Source organism: Myodes glareolus, chromosome 17 (assembly GCF_982192425.1).
Source record: "Myodes glareolus chromosome 17, mMyoGla1.1, whole genome shotgun sequence".
NCBI lineage: Eukaryota > Metazoa > Chordata > Mammalia > Rodentia > Cricetidae > Myodes > Myodes glareolus.
Window position 1 is genome coordinate 41681380 of NC_142042.1, and position 17657 is coordinate 41699036.

The following is a 17657-nucleotide window of genomic DNA, read 5'->3' on the forward strand; positions in this document are numbered from 1 at the left end:
ATTGTCTGTAACTCCAGTTCTAGAGAATCTGGGGCCTTCTTTTGGCCTCTTCAGACACCAGGCATGCATGTAGTGAACAGATACATATGCAAGCAAAGCAGCTGTCATAGTTAGTGCTCCTATGCCTGTGATAAAATAGCATAGCCAGAAAGTAATTTGGAGAAAAAAATGTTCATTTTAGCTTCCAGTTCTACACAATAGCCCATCACTGAGGTTCTGCAGGGCAGGAATTCAAGCAAGACAGGAACCTGGAAGCAGGAACTGATGCAGAGGTCATGGAGCAATGCTGTTTACTGGCTTGCTCCTTGTGGTTTCCTCAGTCTGCTTTTTTAGAGTGCCCAGGATAAGCTGATGGAGGAGGGTTATCTGTCTATTGTGTTATTTTCATTGGTCAATAAAGAGACTGCCTTGGCCCCTTGATAGGACAGAAAATTAGGTAGGTGGAGTAAACAGAACAGAATGCTGGGAAGAGGGCTATGAGCCAGACGCCATGGAGCCAGCCACCAGGTCAGACATGCTGAATCTTTTCCGGTAAGCCACCACCTCGTGGTGCTACAGATTATTAGAAATGGGTTAATATCAAGATATGAGAGTTAGTCAGTAACTAACTCTCTAAGAGATAATGGGCCAGGCAGTGCATAAATGAATACAATTTGTGTGTTGTTATTTCCGGGGTTAAGCTAGCTGTGCAGGAGCCGGGTGAGGCGAAAAGCAGGCCTGCCCGCAACTCCTCACTACAATAAGCAAAGTATGGGTGACACCACCCATAGTGAGCTGGCTCTCACCCTTCAATAACCAGTCAAGGAAATGCCCCACAGGCTTGCCTAAAGCCCAGTTAAGTGGGACTGTTCTCTCATTTGAGGGTCCTTCTTTCAAAATTACTTTAGATGTGTTAAATTGACATAAAATTATCCAGCACACCATCCATACATATATTATATGTATATGATGCGATTATATATACATATTTTTATGTATATACTTATATCGGACATATTAGGATTTGGAACATTTACAGCTTAAGTATTACTTTAAGAGTAAGTTAATCAACATCTCAGCATAAAAAGTTTTTTTAAAAAACATCAATATGGCAGAAAATAGACAATAGTAAAGATTAATAATGAAGTTATAGGCATATAAACATAGAATTAAGGGATCTTCCAATAGCTATTAAAATCATTAAGAGGACTCTACCTGACCATTTCCTAAATATAACACCAGTAGCACAGGCACTGAGATCTACAATGAATAAATGGGACCTCCTGAAACTGAGAAGCTTCTGAAAAGCAAAGGACACCATCAATAAGACAAAAAGCAGCCTACTGGATGGGAAAAGCTCTTTACCCACCTCACATTAGACAAAGGACTGATCTCCAAAGTATATAAAGAACCCAAGAAATTAGACATCAAAATTCTAAATAACCCAATTAAAAATGGGGTACAGAACTAAACAGAGACTTCTCAACAGAAGAATCTCAAATGGCCAAAAGACATTTAAGGAAATGTTCAACATCCTTTAGAAATGTTCAACCACTTTAGAAATCAGTATGGCAGTTTCTTGGAAAACTGGGAATCAACCTACCTCAGGATCCAGCAATACTACTCTTGGACATATATCCAAAAGATGCTCAATCATACTACAAAGACATTTGTTCAACTATGTTCATATCCGCATTATTTGTAATAGTCAGAACCTGGAAACAACCTAGATGCTCCTCAACTGAAGAATGTACAAAGAAAATATAGCACATTTACACATTAGATTACTGCTCAACACTAAAAAACAATGACATTTTGAATATTGCACTCAAATGGATGGAACTAGAAAACACCATCCTGAGTGAGGTAACCCAGACCCAAAAAGGTGAATATGGTATGTATTCACTCATAAGTGGATACTAGCTGTAAACAAAGGCTATTGAGCCTATAGCTCATAATCCTAGAGAAGCTAAGTAACAAGGTGAACCCTAAGAAAAACATATATAGATCCACCTGGAAAGTTGAAATAGACAAGACCACCTGACAAAATTGTGAACATAGAGGTGTGGGGAGAAGGGAGGGTAGAAAGGGAAGAGGAGGAGAGAAGGGGAGGGGGGAGGACTTGAAGGAATAGGATAGTCGAGATAGAAGAAGAACAGAGATGAGAGCAAGGAAAGAGATATCTTGATTGAAGGAGCCATTATGTGGTTAGAAAGAAACCTGACTCTAGAGAAATTCCCAGGAATCCACAAGGATGACCCCGGCTAAGATCCTAAGCAATAGAGGAGAGGGTGCCCAAACTGGCCTTGTCCTATAGTCAGACTGATGAATATCTTAAATATCACCATAGAACCTTCATCCAGCAACTGATGAAAACAGAGGCAGAGACCTGCATTGGAGCATTGAACTGAATTCCTAAAGTCCAGTTGAGGAGTAGGAGGAATGAGTGTAACATGAGAGGCCAGCTTGATGGGGTTTCTGTCCCACCTAGTACCCCACAGCCAGCAAGCCCAAAGAAAATCAATCACACAGAGAACTCTATAAATTATAAAACTGATTGGCCCATTAGGTCAGGCTACTTATTAGCTCTTATAACTTATGTTACCCCATTATCTTTATCTACATTAGTCACAGGGCTCAGTACCTTTCTCAGTTGGGCAGGTTACATCCTGCCTCTTCAGTGGTCTGCACAGGAATGGCAGAGGTAGCTTCTGCTTCCAGAATACTCCCAGTCTCTTTGCTTCACCCCTACTTCCTGTCTGGCTTTCCCGCCTATACTGCCTGCCTGGCCAATCAGCATTTTATTAAAATATGATTGACAGAATACAGACAATTCTCCCACACCAAATGAGAATATGAACAGCGAGGTCAAGAACATGATGGGTACATCCACTGAAACAGTCTACCTGAGCTAATGGGAGCTCACCAATACCAGCTGGACTGGGAAGAAACAAGCATAGGACCAAAGTATTCCCTCTGAATGTGGTTGACAGTTGCATAGCTGGGGCAGACTGAAGGGTCACACTGGCACCAGGATTTATCCCTACTATTTGTATTGGCTTTTTGAGATCCTATTCTCTTTGGATGGATAGCTTGCTCAACCTAGATATGGTAGGGAAGGCCTTGGACCTTCCCCAAAGCAATATGTCTTCCCTTCTCTGAGGAGTGTATGGGGGGCTGGGGTAGAAGGGTATGTGGAGGGAATGGGAGAAAGGGGGGAGCAGGAACTTGGATTGGTATGCATAATAAAAAAAAGATAGTTTGTTTTCTTTTTTAAAACAAATAAAAAATAAATAAATAAGAAGAGAACTCTACCTATGGGACATGGGAAACTGAGGACCAGAGAGCACCAAGGAGTAACAAGATAAGTACTCTTTGATGTTTTCTAAATGATGTGCATGTATTGGCTTGATCACAGAATGGGTTTGTCAAGGCCAGAGACAAGAATCAAAGACTAATAGTACTTCCCACTAAGTCTGTCTAGTGAGTTTGACCCCCACGACTTTGGTTGGAAGGAGACAACCAATTCCCCCAGGTTGTCCTCTGACATCCACGTGAATGCCATGGCAGGAGTCTTCCTCTACACACACATACACACACACAAACACACACACACACACGTCTATATGAGAAACGTCATTAAATGACTTTGTTTGAAAATCAGAAAGAAAATGAATGAGAATCTGAAGCATCAAATTACTAAAGCAATAGTTGGAGTCAGGAGTAGAGACAGTGAAAGGTGAAGAATTCTCTCCGTGAGCGGGGCTGCGATAGGAAACTCTAAATCTTAAAATAACTTAGAAGAAATATTGTCCTCCTTTCTAGAGATGAGGAAACAGCCTCCAGGAAGTTCACAGAGAACTGGGGGTGTGACTCACTGACAAAAAGCTCCTCTGACATCTGAGAAACCCTGAGTTCGATTTCTAACACTGCCATTGCCATGTCCAACAGTAGATACAGGAAGCTAAAAGTTGTTTAAAGACATAGATACAGAGCTTAAACTGGAAATACTAAGGTTGAACCGAACTCTGTTTCCAAGGCTCCTCCATGTTTATCTATGAAGTTTGGACCGTTGGCAAACAAGAAGACATAGTGGAACCTTGAATTAGAAGAAGACATTAAGGTTTTTGTAAAGGAAACACATAGACGTTGATATAACTTGAAAGTTAAAAGTCATCAGAAGTGAATTCAGACGTGGTGGCACATCCCTGCACCCATGGCATTCAGGAAGGAGTTAGGAGGCTCTAAAGTTGTGGCCAGCATAACACTCTGTCTCAAAAGAAAATAAGAACAAAAGACACACACACACACACAGAGAGAGAGAGAGAGAGAGAGAGAGAAAGAGACAGAGACAGAGACAAAGAGACAGGGACAGAAAAACTAACAATATTGAAGCTGAGATGCTCCTGAGGGTCCGGAGAGCTGACTCAGTAGTTAAGAGCCTTTACAGCTATCCCAGAAGACCCAAGTTATGTTCCCAGCACCCATGTGGGGTGACTCATGACACCCTGTAACTTCAGCTCCAAGATTATCTGATGCTCTTGGCCTCTGTGAGAACCCACACATACACAGACATAAAACCAAAAGTAAATCTTTGGGGGAAAGAAAGTAAAAGCTGTTTACAGCTGTTTACAAGAGAGAGGGAGCAATGGAGCCAACTCTTGAACAGCCTGGGAGAGTCAAATTCCCTTCACTTCTTAAGCAGGTGGGAAGGACACACTACAGGCACGAGTGTTCCTGAGCTGGATTGGGAGGAGCTGAGAAAGTGAAGTGGTCACACACACACACTCACTCCACTGTGAGAGGTTGTTTATTTTCCTATGAATAAATGAGTAAGGAAGCAGTAAGTTGTTGCTCTTCCCTGGGGCTTGAGTGGTGGGTGAGTTGAAAATCATCTGAAGCAAATAGAAAAGCAAGCACTCCGATTTAGCAAAGATATAGCTTACTCCATCTCATTTGATTCCCAGACGAACAAGTATTTAGTTATTTATAGGAGCTGTGTAGTTTAAAGATCAAGGGCTATTTTATCTGATTGATAACTCTTAAGGAAAAACACTAAAGGATAGGAAGCTGCTTTAACATCAGAACCCTGAAATGGAGCCACCTTAAGATGACCCAGACACAGCAGATTTGCAGCCTTCGTTTGGACATAAAGTGGGAACACAGGGCGTGGCTCCCAGGCAGAAAAAGGGCTAGACTATCTGCCAAGAATTAGCTGGAGGGCATAGTTCTTAGCGATATCCTCAACATTACAGATTTGAAGGGTGTGTGGCTAGAGTCCTGGAATTCACCAGAAAGCTGTGGCTGACAACAACTTGCTGGGCTTTCTCATCTGCATTTCACCCATCGGTTCTATACATTTTATATCCCAGAGGTGTATGATAACAGAAACCGTTATCAAATCACCATCTGCAAAATAGCTGTTCTTTACAGCGCTGGGCCAGGCCTGCGTGTTGTCCTCAGCCGTGGTACGTACAACAGAAAAGATTTCTCCTGAGCAATTCTTTGATAGACTTGAGGTCTATCTCAGTGGTTTGGTGTGGTGGTTATGATTCTAAGTCTGTCTATGGTCATATCTCACATTAACCAACATGATTAATATAGCGGGGGCCCGTTTTCCGGTGTTCATAAAATTAGGATAATAGAACATAGCCTGCAGTGATTAATCTTCAAGAATTGGGGTCTGTGTGAGGAATTACTGCAAACACAACTTGTCTTTAGGTCTCTAAGAAGGGCCCTGCGAAGTTCAGATAACAATCATTAGGAGATAATCATGAGTAGCTAAATTGGTAGAGTACTTGCCTAGCAGGGAAGATTATTCTTAGCTACCTGCTAAGATGAAGGTCACCTTAGGACACTTGATACTATCTTACACACACACACACACACACACACACACACACACACACACACACACACAGAGGTTGTGGTGTATTTCAGTGGTAGGCCATTTCCTTAGCATGCACAACACCCTGGGCTCAATCCCCAGCACTGTTTCAACATAAAGCCAGATGCGGTGGTGCGTGCCTGTAACACCAACACTTGGGAAGTGGAAGCAGAAGTTGAGGCTGTCTTTGGTCGATAGGAGTGGAGTTTGAGGCCATCCTGCTCTACATAAGATTCTAATATCTACAGTTACATAAATCTATAACTATATATTTGTGATAATTAATCTTGTGTTGTCAACTTGACATAAGGAATCAGCTTAACCTCAAGCAGTACGACATGCCTGGGAGAGATTTTCTCAACAGGATCATTTAAGGTGGGAAGACCTATCCCAAGGTCTTCCATGCCTTCTGGTGCAGTCCACGGAAAAGGATATGGAAGAAGGAAGCTTTTTCTTTTTGCTTGCTTGCCTCACTCTACCTGACAAGTTCCTATCTCCTGCTGTGGAGGAATTGCTTCGCTACTATTGGAACCTGTGTCTTCAGGATTTCAATGGAGATTGAAGGCCAGCAACTTCCTTGGAACCCTCCAGGACTCTCCAACCAGAGTGGGACCCCTCAGACATTCATTCTCATGGGCTTATGGGTACTGGATTCTTAACCTGTCAGGAGATAGCCATTGTTGGACTAGCAATCAATTCTGTTTCTTCAGAGAACTCTGACTTCGACTATGGAATATGTGTAGCTTCCCCCCCTCCCTTTTCATTTGCGACAGTGTCTCAGATATAGTCCTGGCTAGCCTGACTGGCTTCAATTTACAAAGATATGCCTGTCTCTACCTCTGAAATACTGGGATTAAAGGCATTTGCCACCACTCATAGACTATCTTTTCTTAGTACTGGGAACAGAACCCAGGGTGTTGTACATGCTAAGGAAATGACCTACCACTGAGATAAACCCAAGCCTTTGTGTGTGTGTGTGTGTGTGTGTGAGAGAGAGAGAGAGAGAGAGAGAGAGAGAGAGAGAGAGAGAGACAAAGAAAGAGAGAGAGACTCAAGTGTCCCAAGGTGGCCCTCCTCTCACTAGACAACCAAGGATAACCTTGAACTCCTGACCCTGACTCTACAAATTCTGAGATTACGGGCACCCCCTGTGCCTGGTTGTTTGTAGATGGATAATGATATGGATATATGGCTAAGTGTGATAGCCCACACTGGAGAGCTGAAGCAGCAAGACCTCAAGTGTGAGGCAGTGTGTGCTGCATATTGAAACACCACCTTTCCCCCTCCACACCGAATACACCAGTAATCATTTTATGCACATTTAAAGACAAGTAGCATCAGAAGTACAAAGCTGAAAAAGTCTAAGAGCAGGAGTCTGCTCTGCTTAGGAAAAGCCACTGGAATTTTTAAAGTGATTGACAGTGTTTGAGCCAGCAGGCAAGACACCTTAGATTTGGGGACTGAGCTCTGCTAATACAGTAACTGGGCAATCTCCAGGTCTCTCAGGCTGAGGATTTCCACCTTGGATAGAACCGTCCCCGGTACCTGCTTGTGTCAGGGGCAGTATCATTCACATCTTGAGGCAGCAAGCTGTTCAATTTCCCCTTAAAGACCTCGTAAGTTAATGGTGGGAGGGGAGAAGAGGCTCACTCCTTGCCTCTGCTGTGCTGTGATAGACTTTAATCGTTTCCTCTTTCAAGTAAAACAAGTCTCAAACTCATTCTTTTCCGGAGGAGACTGGACGGCTGTTATCTTGGTTTCCATACTGTTTTGCAAGTTCTGTAGTTTGTGGGTATACAGGGTACAAGGCTGTCTACGAGAGTTCCTAGGCAGATGTGAATTAGCAGTTACCTTTTTTTTTTTTTTTTTTTTGCATGTTCATAAAAATCTCAGAAGGTAGGGGTCTGTTGTTTGTTCATTCAGCCTCCTTTGAGTCATTCAGGTACAGGGTGTGTCTGTCAATTGAAACTGCACAGCGGAGGAAGTTTTGCGTTCACATCTGCTTTGGGTGGGTGGGAAGGCAATGCGACCAGGGGACTTGGGTGGAACCTCTTTTTAACTGTAGGGCAAGGCTGCTACCTAAACAAACCTAACCAAGGCCTCAGTCTCAATCTCTTAAGCATTATCTACTGAGAGAAGATGTGGGTGAGGTGTGACTCTGTAGATTTGGGGGGGGTCTCTTAGTTATCTCTCAAACAGAAAAAAAGGAGAGAGAGCTCAGTTTTAGCCAGGCTGCAGTAGGTGCTGGCCTGTGAAAACCCAGGCAACCCCTTCCCCTGTGGAAATTCCTGAGCTGCCTGACTGTTAAATCTCTGAGGTCAGGGTTAGCAGCCCACCTCCTCAAAGGCCCCAGCGCTTCCCAGAATCTGGGACACACTGCCTGGCTTGGCACTCAGCTGAGCGAGGGGAACCCCCATCCAGCACACCAAGCCCGGAGCTTGGCCCACTTCACGGTGCGCCCGGGGAAAGCCACTTTCTGCCCACCAGACCGCAAGTTTCAAGGCTTCGCTAGGATCAGAGTAGAGAGGGGGAGGAGGAGGACAGAAGCATTTCGGTGCCTTCAGGCGGCTCGCCTCCGGCCTCCCTCGCAATCCCTTCCCAGGATCTCCTCCCCGCGGTGCGGCGGCGACTCTCTTGGTCTAGGGTTGGGTATGTAAGCGGCCCCTAGAGCTCCAGACCACTTGGATCCTCAGGGCTGTGGGACCGGAGACCAGAAAGGTCCTCCACGAGATGCAGACTTGTCCTCTGCTCTCTAAGATTTTACCGAAGAAAAGTTTTTCAAGGGAGCCCCATCTCTAGTTTCTGAGTCCTCTCCAGCGCAGAAGACCGCGGATAGAAGGCAAGAGGCGTGATTTGTGAATTAGAATTTAGGGGCTGCCAGGCTCCGCCCCTTTTCTTCCCCCCTCTCTCTTCTGGTTGGGGCGGAGGGGCTCCTATTCATTTCGTTGTATTTTAGTCACTCTGCCCCAGATCTTTCTTGAAGGCTGCTTCTCAGCTGCACGGACCCAGAGGGGCCCCTGCCATTGGCAGAGGGCGGAGGAGTTAGAGGCATTAACCCCTCCCAGTCCCTTCCTAGAGGAGCCACCCAGCCTCGGCGGGGCGCTCAGAGACTTCGCTTTGCCAGTGGTGCGGGCAGCGGCAGCCAAGGCTGGCCATTGGAGTGAACGGCTGCGGAGGGAGGGGACCCCAGCTCAGAGAACTTTGCGAGTGAGTTGGTCGCCGTCATTCGAGGACAGCAGCAAGATGCGGATCGCGCGGTACAGACCCAGAGCCCTGCGGACGCAGCTTCGTCCTGCTTGAGCGAGGTAGGGGGTTGTGAGCCTCTCAGGCTTCAGCGCTGACCGCGGGGAACTCAGGTGCCAAGAACTGAGCTTTAAAACCGAACGAAACAAAGAAAAACTTTGAAAAAAAAAAGAAAAGAAAAGTGCATTACCAGGTTACTACAGAACCCAGTTTGATTGGCTTCTTCTTGGGGCATGAGGTTAATGAAGTTCAGAAATGGATCAGTCCCCAAATTGTAAAAACGACGGGGGTGGGTGGGTGCGGGGACAGAGAAAAGCGGAGACGCCTATTTTTAGAAATACTATAGACAAAATTATCAGGCATCACCGCAATGACTTCCCCTGCCCGAGAGTGGACTGTACGGTTAGGGTGGGGACACATGCAGTTTCGTGAACTTTTCTGTCATAGAAATGACTTCAATCAATGGTTAGAGTTTTTTTTTTAAACTTCATTTTATAACGTTAATCTATTACCCAGGCAGTCTTTAAAATACTTCGTGCTGTGTTCTTTCTCTGGGGGGTTCCTAGTTATGTGGGAGGGGGCAATGTCGAGGGTGTGGGCCGAGGACGGGGATCGAGAACACTGACTAAAACTGCCCATGAAAATGTAGCAGTGTGTGTTTCTGGAAAGTTTCTAGCCTAACGCTAGAAGAAAGTGGCATGCTCCGTTATTACTAGCACGGGAACTACTCTGTGCATGCGTGCATTGGCTGAAGTCGAAAGAGGCAATCGGTTCAAGTAGAAACCTCTGGGATTTGCTGCCATCTCGTAGGAGGGGCTCTAGATGAATATCTTTAAGCTTAATAAGTTTACTTGTGTGTGTGTCGGGGCGCGGGGGGGGGACTTGGGTAGGGAGGAGGGAAGCAAAAAAAAAATTAAGAAGAAGAAAGACTAGGCAGTTGCTTGGCGGAGGCGCCAAGCTTTCCTGTTTACTGCAAGGCCTGGCGGCCCACACCTCACTGCGCCCTCCGACCCGACCCTCAGCACACCTGCTCCGAGGAGTTATTAATAGAGCCCAGAAAATGACTTACGTTGTCAAACGAACCTCCTGCAAATCTACTTTCTTGCATGGTAACTAGGAGTTGGGCTGATCTCTAGGAGTTCTGTGTGTGTGTGTCTGTGTGTGTGAGTGTGTGTGTGTGTCTGTATGTGTGTGTGTGTGTGTGGTGGAGGGTCAGGGGTGTACGTATCTACACTACGCACAGAATTGGCAGCTCCCCAGCTGTGAGAAGAGGCCCCTGGACTGGTGGTGAAGCAAGTGGCTGAGCTGGTGGCACTTAGAGAAATCTCAGGGCTGGAAGCCTGCGGTGGCCATGCCAGGGGAAACGGTGAAGGCTTGAAAATTAGAACGGGGAGCTGTTTCCCATTCCCATTTTGGTGGCTTTAGTGAGCTGAGAGAAGGTTGTCCTCTAGTCAGAGTTTTCATTCTGGGTAATTTGTTTGCTTTCTCCCTCTCTTTCTAACATCATCTCTCTCTGTCTCTCGTTTGTTTATTTTTGTTTTGTTACTAGAAATGATAATTTGAGTTAAAAAAAAAAAAAAGTCCTGCCTGTGTTCTGGCCAAGTTTTCTTAAAACAAATCAACAACCAACTGGAGCAGAGCCTTGGCCAGAATAAATTATGCTAGTGTGCTGGGCCTTTTTCCTGATTCTCTTTTCTTTGTAACTCGTTTAAGGCTGCTGTTTCGGAGGCTCTCTCCAGACACGGAAAAGCAACACACACACAAAAAAACGTTGGATTGCTCACTGACCGGGCCCTGCGGTAACTGAAGAACCGCTCAACCTCTCCCTCTAGCGTTCGTCTGGAGAAGTACTACCCCGGGTTCTTGGGGGACACACTGCGGCTATGGTGTCCACCAGCGTCCCTGTGGTTAAGGCCCTTCGTAGCTCAGTTTCTGACTATGGCAACTATGATATCATAGTCCGGCATTATAACTACACAGGCAAGTTGAACGTCGGGTTGGAGAAGGACCATGGCATTAAACTGACTTCAGTGGTCTTCATTCTCATCTGCTGCTTCATCATCCTAGAGAATATATTTGTCTTGCTAACTATCTGGAAAACCAAGAAGTTCCATCGGCCCATGTACTATTTCATCGGCAACCTGGCCCTCTCGGACCTGTTAGCAGGAGTGGCGTATGCAGCTAACCTGCTGTTGTCTGGGGCCACCACCTACAAGCTCACCCCCGCCCAGTGGTTTCTGCGGGAAGGGAGTATGTTTGTGGCTCTGTCAGCCTCGGTGTTCAGCCTCCTTGCCATCGCCATAGAGCGCTACATCACCATGCTGAAGATGAAGCTGCACAACGGGAGCAACAGCTCGCGCTCGTTCCTGCTGATCAGCGCCTGCTGGGTCATCTCCCTGATTCTGGGGGGCCTGCCCATCATGGGCTGGAACTGCATCAACTCGCTGTCCAGCTGCTCCACCGTGCTCCCGCTCTACCACAAGCACTATATCCTTTTCTGCACCACCGTCTTCACCCTGCTCCTGCTCTCCATCGTCATACTCTACTGCAGGATCTACTCCTTGGTCAGGACTCGAAGCCGGCGCCTGACCTTCCGGAAGAACATTTCCAAGGCCAGCCGCAGTTCTGAGAAGTCGCTGGCCTTGCTGAAGACGGTGATCATTGTCCTGAGTGTCTTCATCGCCTGCTGGGCCCCTCTCTTCATCCTACTATTGCTGGATGTAGGCTGCAAGGCGAAGACCTGCAGCATCCTGTTCAAAGCAGAGTACTTCCTGGTTTTGGCTGTGCTGAACTCAGGTACCAATCCCATCATTTACACTCTGACCAACAAGGAGATGCGCAGGGCCTTCATCCGGATCGTATCCTGTTGCAAGTGTCCCAGTGGAGACTCCACTGGCAAATTCAAGCGGCCCATCATCCCAGGCATGGAATTTAGCCGCAGCAAATCAGACAACTCCTCCCACCCACAGAAGGACGATGGGGACAACCCAGAGACCATTATGTCTTCTGGAAACGTCAACTCTTCCTCTTAAAAATGGAAGCTGTTGATACTGGGGAACCATTCTGACTTGGTCACTCATCCCCCCAGAATTTAAAAAAAAAATGTCTCTCATTCTCCATTGCTGTGAGGAAGGAGCTCCTGGGAGCTTAAGAGAGGGAGGGAAGGGAGAATGTGTGGACTGGCAATGCCATGATGTCGGGTAGGTCGTTCTTGTGAACAAAGCACTGGAAAGGGTGGAGATAAGGTCTGGCCTGCAGTGGGTTTCCTGCCCCCCCCATCCCCTGGAGCTTTGATTTTGCACTGAGCCAAAGGTCTAGCATTGTCAAGCTCCTAAAGGGCTCATCTGACCCCTTCTCAAAGACTAAAGTCCCATGAGAAAGTATCCCTGGTGTTTTGAGATGTGATCTTTCACTGTAACGGTAAAGTGGGGATGTACCCGTTAGCTTGGTAGGGGGTGCGCACCTCGCACTCTCCCTCCCCCTCCCCTCTCTCCTTCCTGCCCCTTCTCCATATTCTTTTACTTTACATCTTAACTGTCTGACGTTGTTCGTCAGTAGGGGGTTGTACAGGGCTCTTTCTTGATTGTCTGAAACTGGACAGCTATTCATAGGAAAGGCTACTTGCTGAGGCCAAAGTTTCCATGTAAGGTATGTTAAGTTGTTGGGGATTTGGTAGGCCATGTTCAAAGTGAAAATGTGTTCCTTATTCCTCATGCATTCCTTATTCCTTATTCCCATTACAACCACAGTGAACATGTGTTTTTAATGGGAATAACGAAGTCTATTTTATTTGAATGATATCATCCCAGACCTGAGATGAAACAGGAGAAAACCCACAGGGTGAAGTAAAGTGTGGTGGTGACTTTTGCAAACCAAGAATGATTTCTTTTTGTCCTTCTCTAACAAATACGATGTCTTTGGCACTTTTATTGATTACTTCAGAGTGTTGTGTGATCCATTTTAAACAATGGATTTAAACACGTTTAAAATACAATTTGTGATTTTTGAATGTACTTGTTTCTTTGAGGTCATCTTGTTGAGTTTCTTCCTAACCTGTGTTAACACCACTGAATGTGTAGTTCCGAAGAAAGTACCACCCTCTTGTATCAGAAAAAGCATTACTTTAACTGACAGGGAGCATCAGGAGTTCTTCATTTCAGCTGTTAATAGATAGAGATGATGAGGTGTAAATGTTGCAGAGAATAAAAATATATTGCTGTCTCTTTAGCATGGTGTTCAGTGCAATTAAACCAAGAAATGTCTTTTTTTAAAAAAAATAGTATTTAATAGGTTTCTGACTTTTGTGGATCATTTTGCACATAGCTTTATCAACTTTTAAACATTAATAAACTGATTTTTTTAAAGATTCTTTTGTGAAGAGAACTTTTTAGAAATCCCTCACTGAGATGTCTGTCGATTATGTGGCCCTTTGAAATTAGAGTTAAGAGTAAATTTGCAGTACTCTTTAAAAGCTTTTGCCTTGATAAGCTAGGGTATGGAAAACTGTGGTTTGTTTTGAAACCACTGTAGCTTTTTCAGGAAGAGAAACTTCAATCAACTAGCATTAAAGACATGTAGAGAGAAAGAGAAAAACCATCAGCCTTCTAAAGACCACAGCAAATAAATGCAACTATTTGGAGGTAAACAAAACTAAGTGTGATAATTCCACCCTAAAATATAGCCTTCTAAAATACGACAGTGAATTCTTAAATCTTTTTCAAACCCAACCACAGATGCATGCATTCTTGGTCTTTTCACAAAGTGCTGGGGGAGAGAAAACACGGTGAGCAGGAGATACTATTAAGTCGCTCAGTGCTTTGTACTTTTTTGGTGTGTCTGCTCTTAAGTCAAGGTCTACTGGGTTCCAGGCTTGCCTTGTGCTCACTCTGAAGATGAATGTCAACTTTTAGCCCTTCTGCTTCTGCCTCTTCCTCAGTGCTGGGCCCAGGTTTATGCTGGGCTGAGGATTGAACCCAGGTCCTTACATATGCTAGGCAAGCATTCTACCAGCTGAGCTACCTATCCAGTCTCTAAGTCATCCCATGTTCAAGGACACCGTCTTGGGTTCTTATAAGAACAATGTGGGACTATGTCGTATCAACTTTAACAGTTAGAATATAGGGTGAGTGATCACTGCCCACCCCTGACACATATATACTGTTTAAATTTTTCTCAGTGTTCCTGGCCATTTAATGCTTCTAGTAAAATGGAAGCAACTGTGAACTGGCAGCATACGATACAAAATTATCACAACAGTCAGTTCTTGGAGTTATTGTCATCTTCTTTTTTCTTTTACTGCAGATTAAATGGGAGTACTTTGGTGTGTCTGGCTTTCCAGCCTATTGTTACTTTTCAGAATTTGTGTTTGCAAGTGTCATTGAATATGCACAGGACAGGACACAGTTGGAACATGAAGATAAACCTCACCTACTAGAGTAGATGTCATTTCTGGGTGAGGCTGACTGTGGGAAACAGAGTGTGTTCACTAAGGAAACCTTAGGTCATAACCTCCAGCTTCCTGAAGGAAATACCAAAAGTGCTCGGAAGACAAAGGGCTGGAAACAAAAGAGAATGTCTCTGTCCATCTGTCTGCCATGGCGGAAGGGGTGACTTCATGTTCCACTCACTTCCTCGGGCTTTCGTTACAGACTCGGGCATAATGGAAAAGTGTGTCCATTTTGCTTCAGTGGATGATAAAGCTGTACTTTGGGACTTATCTCCAAGTGCAGGGTGACTCACGATATGGGAACAGATGGGAGCTCCTTGCTGACAGGAGGTCACCTTCTTGTCCACCTCTGAGCACTGCATCCTGTGGACGTGCTTTCTTCCAGTGCCACCAGATAGCAGACCTCATTTGGAGAAAGCTGGTCAGTTGCGGATGTGTGGGACCCCCCACCCCACCCCCAGTTTTAGTCAAGGTGCAAAGACAGAGAGAAAGGAATCTGTGGTTGTATTCTACCATGTACATCTGATTTTAATTGAGTATACTCTAAGGAGTGAGATGAGAAAAATCCCCAGTGATTGACTACACACACACACTACATGTATATATATATATATACATATATATATAATATATATATTATACATATTAAAATATATGCTTACATAGCTTCATTGGTAGAGAGCTTATCTAGCATGCAGAAGGCTGTGAGTTCCATCCCTAATAACCCTTAAACCTCATGTGGGCAAGGTAGTAATTCCAGGAAGGAGAAACAGGAAGGTGTTCGGTTAAATATTGATTGAAGCCATCCTAGAATATATGAGACCATCTCTTTAAAAATGTAGTCTTGTTCAAGAGAAGTGAGAGGCATATGAAACCACTTAATGTTTTTGTGTAAAAATTCCATTAGTTCTAAATACCAGGAAAGCTACAAAATGTCATAGGATTTGATCCCCAACATTCAGTATTACTAACATCCCAGAACATTATCCGAGGGCTGTTGAGATGGCATAGAAGGTAAAGGTGCTCTCCGTACAAACCCAGTGGCTTGGGCTTGGTCCTCAGAAGCCCTTTGATGCTAAGAACTGGAGTAGGGAGTGATGGTTCACGCTTGTAATCCCAGTAAATAAGAGAGTGAAGCAGGAGAATAAAGAATTTGAGACCAGCTTTGGCCAAGTGACAAATCAGAGGTCAAACAGGGCTACATGAGATTCTGACTTAAAAAACTAAAACAGCTACCACCAAATCTTGGAATATTACTAGGGACTTAGAATCTTCAGTGTAAGCTTTGAATTCATGTGTCTGTGCTCTTTCCATACTAGATTCTCCTGAGTAAGATTGACACTTCATCTGTGATGTCCAGAATCCCTATTTCCCTCCAATGGAAATAGTCTGCTTCTAGAGATCATCATGATAGTCGTTTGGCCAGTTTCTTCTCTAGACGCTGCCTGTGTTAAGATACTGTTCAGTGCACATCTTCTCAATACTTCTCAGACAGCACTTTTCTTAGACTTCGGACCCCTGGCACCTAGACTCTCTCCATCACTAGGATTGCTCACTTCTAAGCATCTGTTTGGAGTTGCTACTCAGAGAGGAAGACTTCGGACAAGTGGCGGATGTTCCTGGGAATGCTATACCACGAGGACCTGAGGAACCAGTTAACTCTCAGTGGTAGCGATCACACATTTCATGGGAATCGGGCTGTAGTGCTGGAGTGGTCCATTTTAAAGCGTTCCATGTACAGAACTGCTAAAGACCTTCTTAATATTCAATGATTCAGCAGTTGGGGCACATCTATAATCTCAGTACTCAGGATGCCTAGACAGGGGGATTGCTGGGAGTTCTCATTAAGAAAGCAAACAAACAAAAAAGTCGTTGATTCAAAAACTAATCTCTAGTTATAAACTGTTAAAATATGCAGGGAAGTATTTGTAATGAGTTTTTGTAGTTTCCATGTAATTGTGTTATTCTTTTAATATAACCAATTAATTCATTTTATTTTTCTGAGACAGGATCCCATATAGCCCAAGCTGGTCCCAAACTTATTCTGAATCTAAGGCATATACCATCATACCTGGCTCTAAAATTTTGTTTTTGAGGCAGGGTATCATATAGTTCAGGATGGCTGCCAACTACTTGAAGATGGGCAAGAACTTATCACTTTGCCGTGATTGAGCAAGTTCCCCGATTACCGGTGAGTGTCACCACACCCAGTTTATACAGTGCCAGATGCAGAACCCGGGACTTCCTGCCTGCTAGACAGACACAGACACTCTCCCATCTAAACCCTGCTCTTTTTTTGTGTTTCAGATGACTCATTCCATTCCTCTGGTCTGTGGTGCTTTCCAAGGGCACCTAACTAATTTTATCAAACTAAATTTGATCTCGCTTATTTTTAGAGTTGATTTGTTTGTATTTTCCCCTGCATAGTTCGGTAGTAAGTAAAATTGGTAGAGGGCTCTTTTGTGGACGTGTGTGAGAGAGTGTGGGGGGAGGCAGGTATGAACATGTTTTTTTTTTTTGAACAAGGTCTCTTTCTGCTGTTCAAGACTGTCTTTGAATTTACTGTAATCCCCCTGCCTGAGCTTCCTGAATACTGGGTGACAGGTGAGAGCCACCCTGCTCAGCACAGTAAGTTCCTGAAGATGAGTGATTGAGTCAGCTCTCCCATGCTTCCTTTCTATCTTTCTGGTGTGCTTCCCATTGCACCAGAAAAAGGACCCAACAGAGACATCTACACAGTTTTCCTTTTAGTTTCATGGTAGCTGAATCTGGAATCATCTTTCTGAACATTCCAGGAAACAAAACATGAGCAGGCAAAAACTGTCCGAGTGTCTATGTGCACACCCAGAGTTTTTCCTTGTCATGGTGGTATGTGTCCAGAGCAGCTGAAGAAGGGGGGTTTTGAATGAGACCCTATCTCAAAAAACAGCTTTTTTACTTGGGTGGGGGCAGGTCAGGGAATATGTTCAGTGCACAGTAAATATATGTCCAAAGACGTATAAAGAAAAACTTTATAAAGACAGCAAAACAAAACCCAAAAGAGGAGAAAGGAAGAAAGTCAAAACAGCTGAGAAGACAAGAGGGGGATAGTGCAAGAAATAC

The 17657-nt window shown here is 44.6% G+C and overlaps 1 protein-coding gene across 2 annotated transcripts; it reads left to right on the top strand.

Annotated features, from left to right (window-relative positions):
* Positions 1-8717: 8717 nt before the first annotated feature.
* S1pr1 (sphingosine-1-phosphate receptor 1) lies at positions 8718-13475 on the top strand. Of its 2 annotated transcripts, none has more exons than XM_048456667.3 (2): positions 8718-9171; positions 10823-13475. In XM_048456667.3, exon 2 carries the CDS (start codon positions 10993-10995, stop codon positions 12139-12141), a length of 1149 nt encoding a protein of 382 aa, XP_048312624.1. In that variant the 5' UTR covers positions 8718-9171; positions 10823-10992; the 3' UTR covers positions 12142-13475. The 2 variants fall into 2 exon arrangements, with proteins under 2 accessions (XP_048312624.1, XP_048312625.1); XM_048456668.3 differs by lacking the exon at positions 8718-9171 and adding an exon at positions 10061-10218.
* Positions 13476-17657: the final 4182 nt, after the last annotated feature.

Coding starts and splice junctions, on each gene's coding strand:
- S1pr1 (XM_048456667.3), top strand. CDS start 10,993: ATGGTGTCCACCAGCGTCCCTGTGGTTAAGGCCCTTCGTAGCTCAGTT.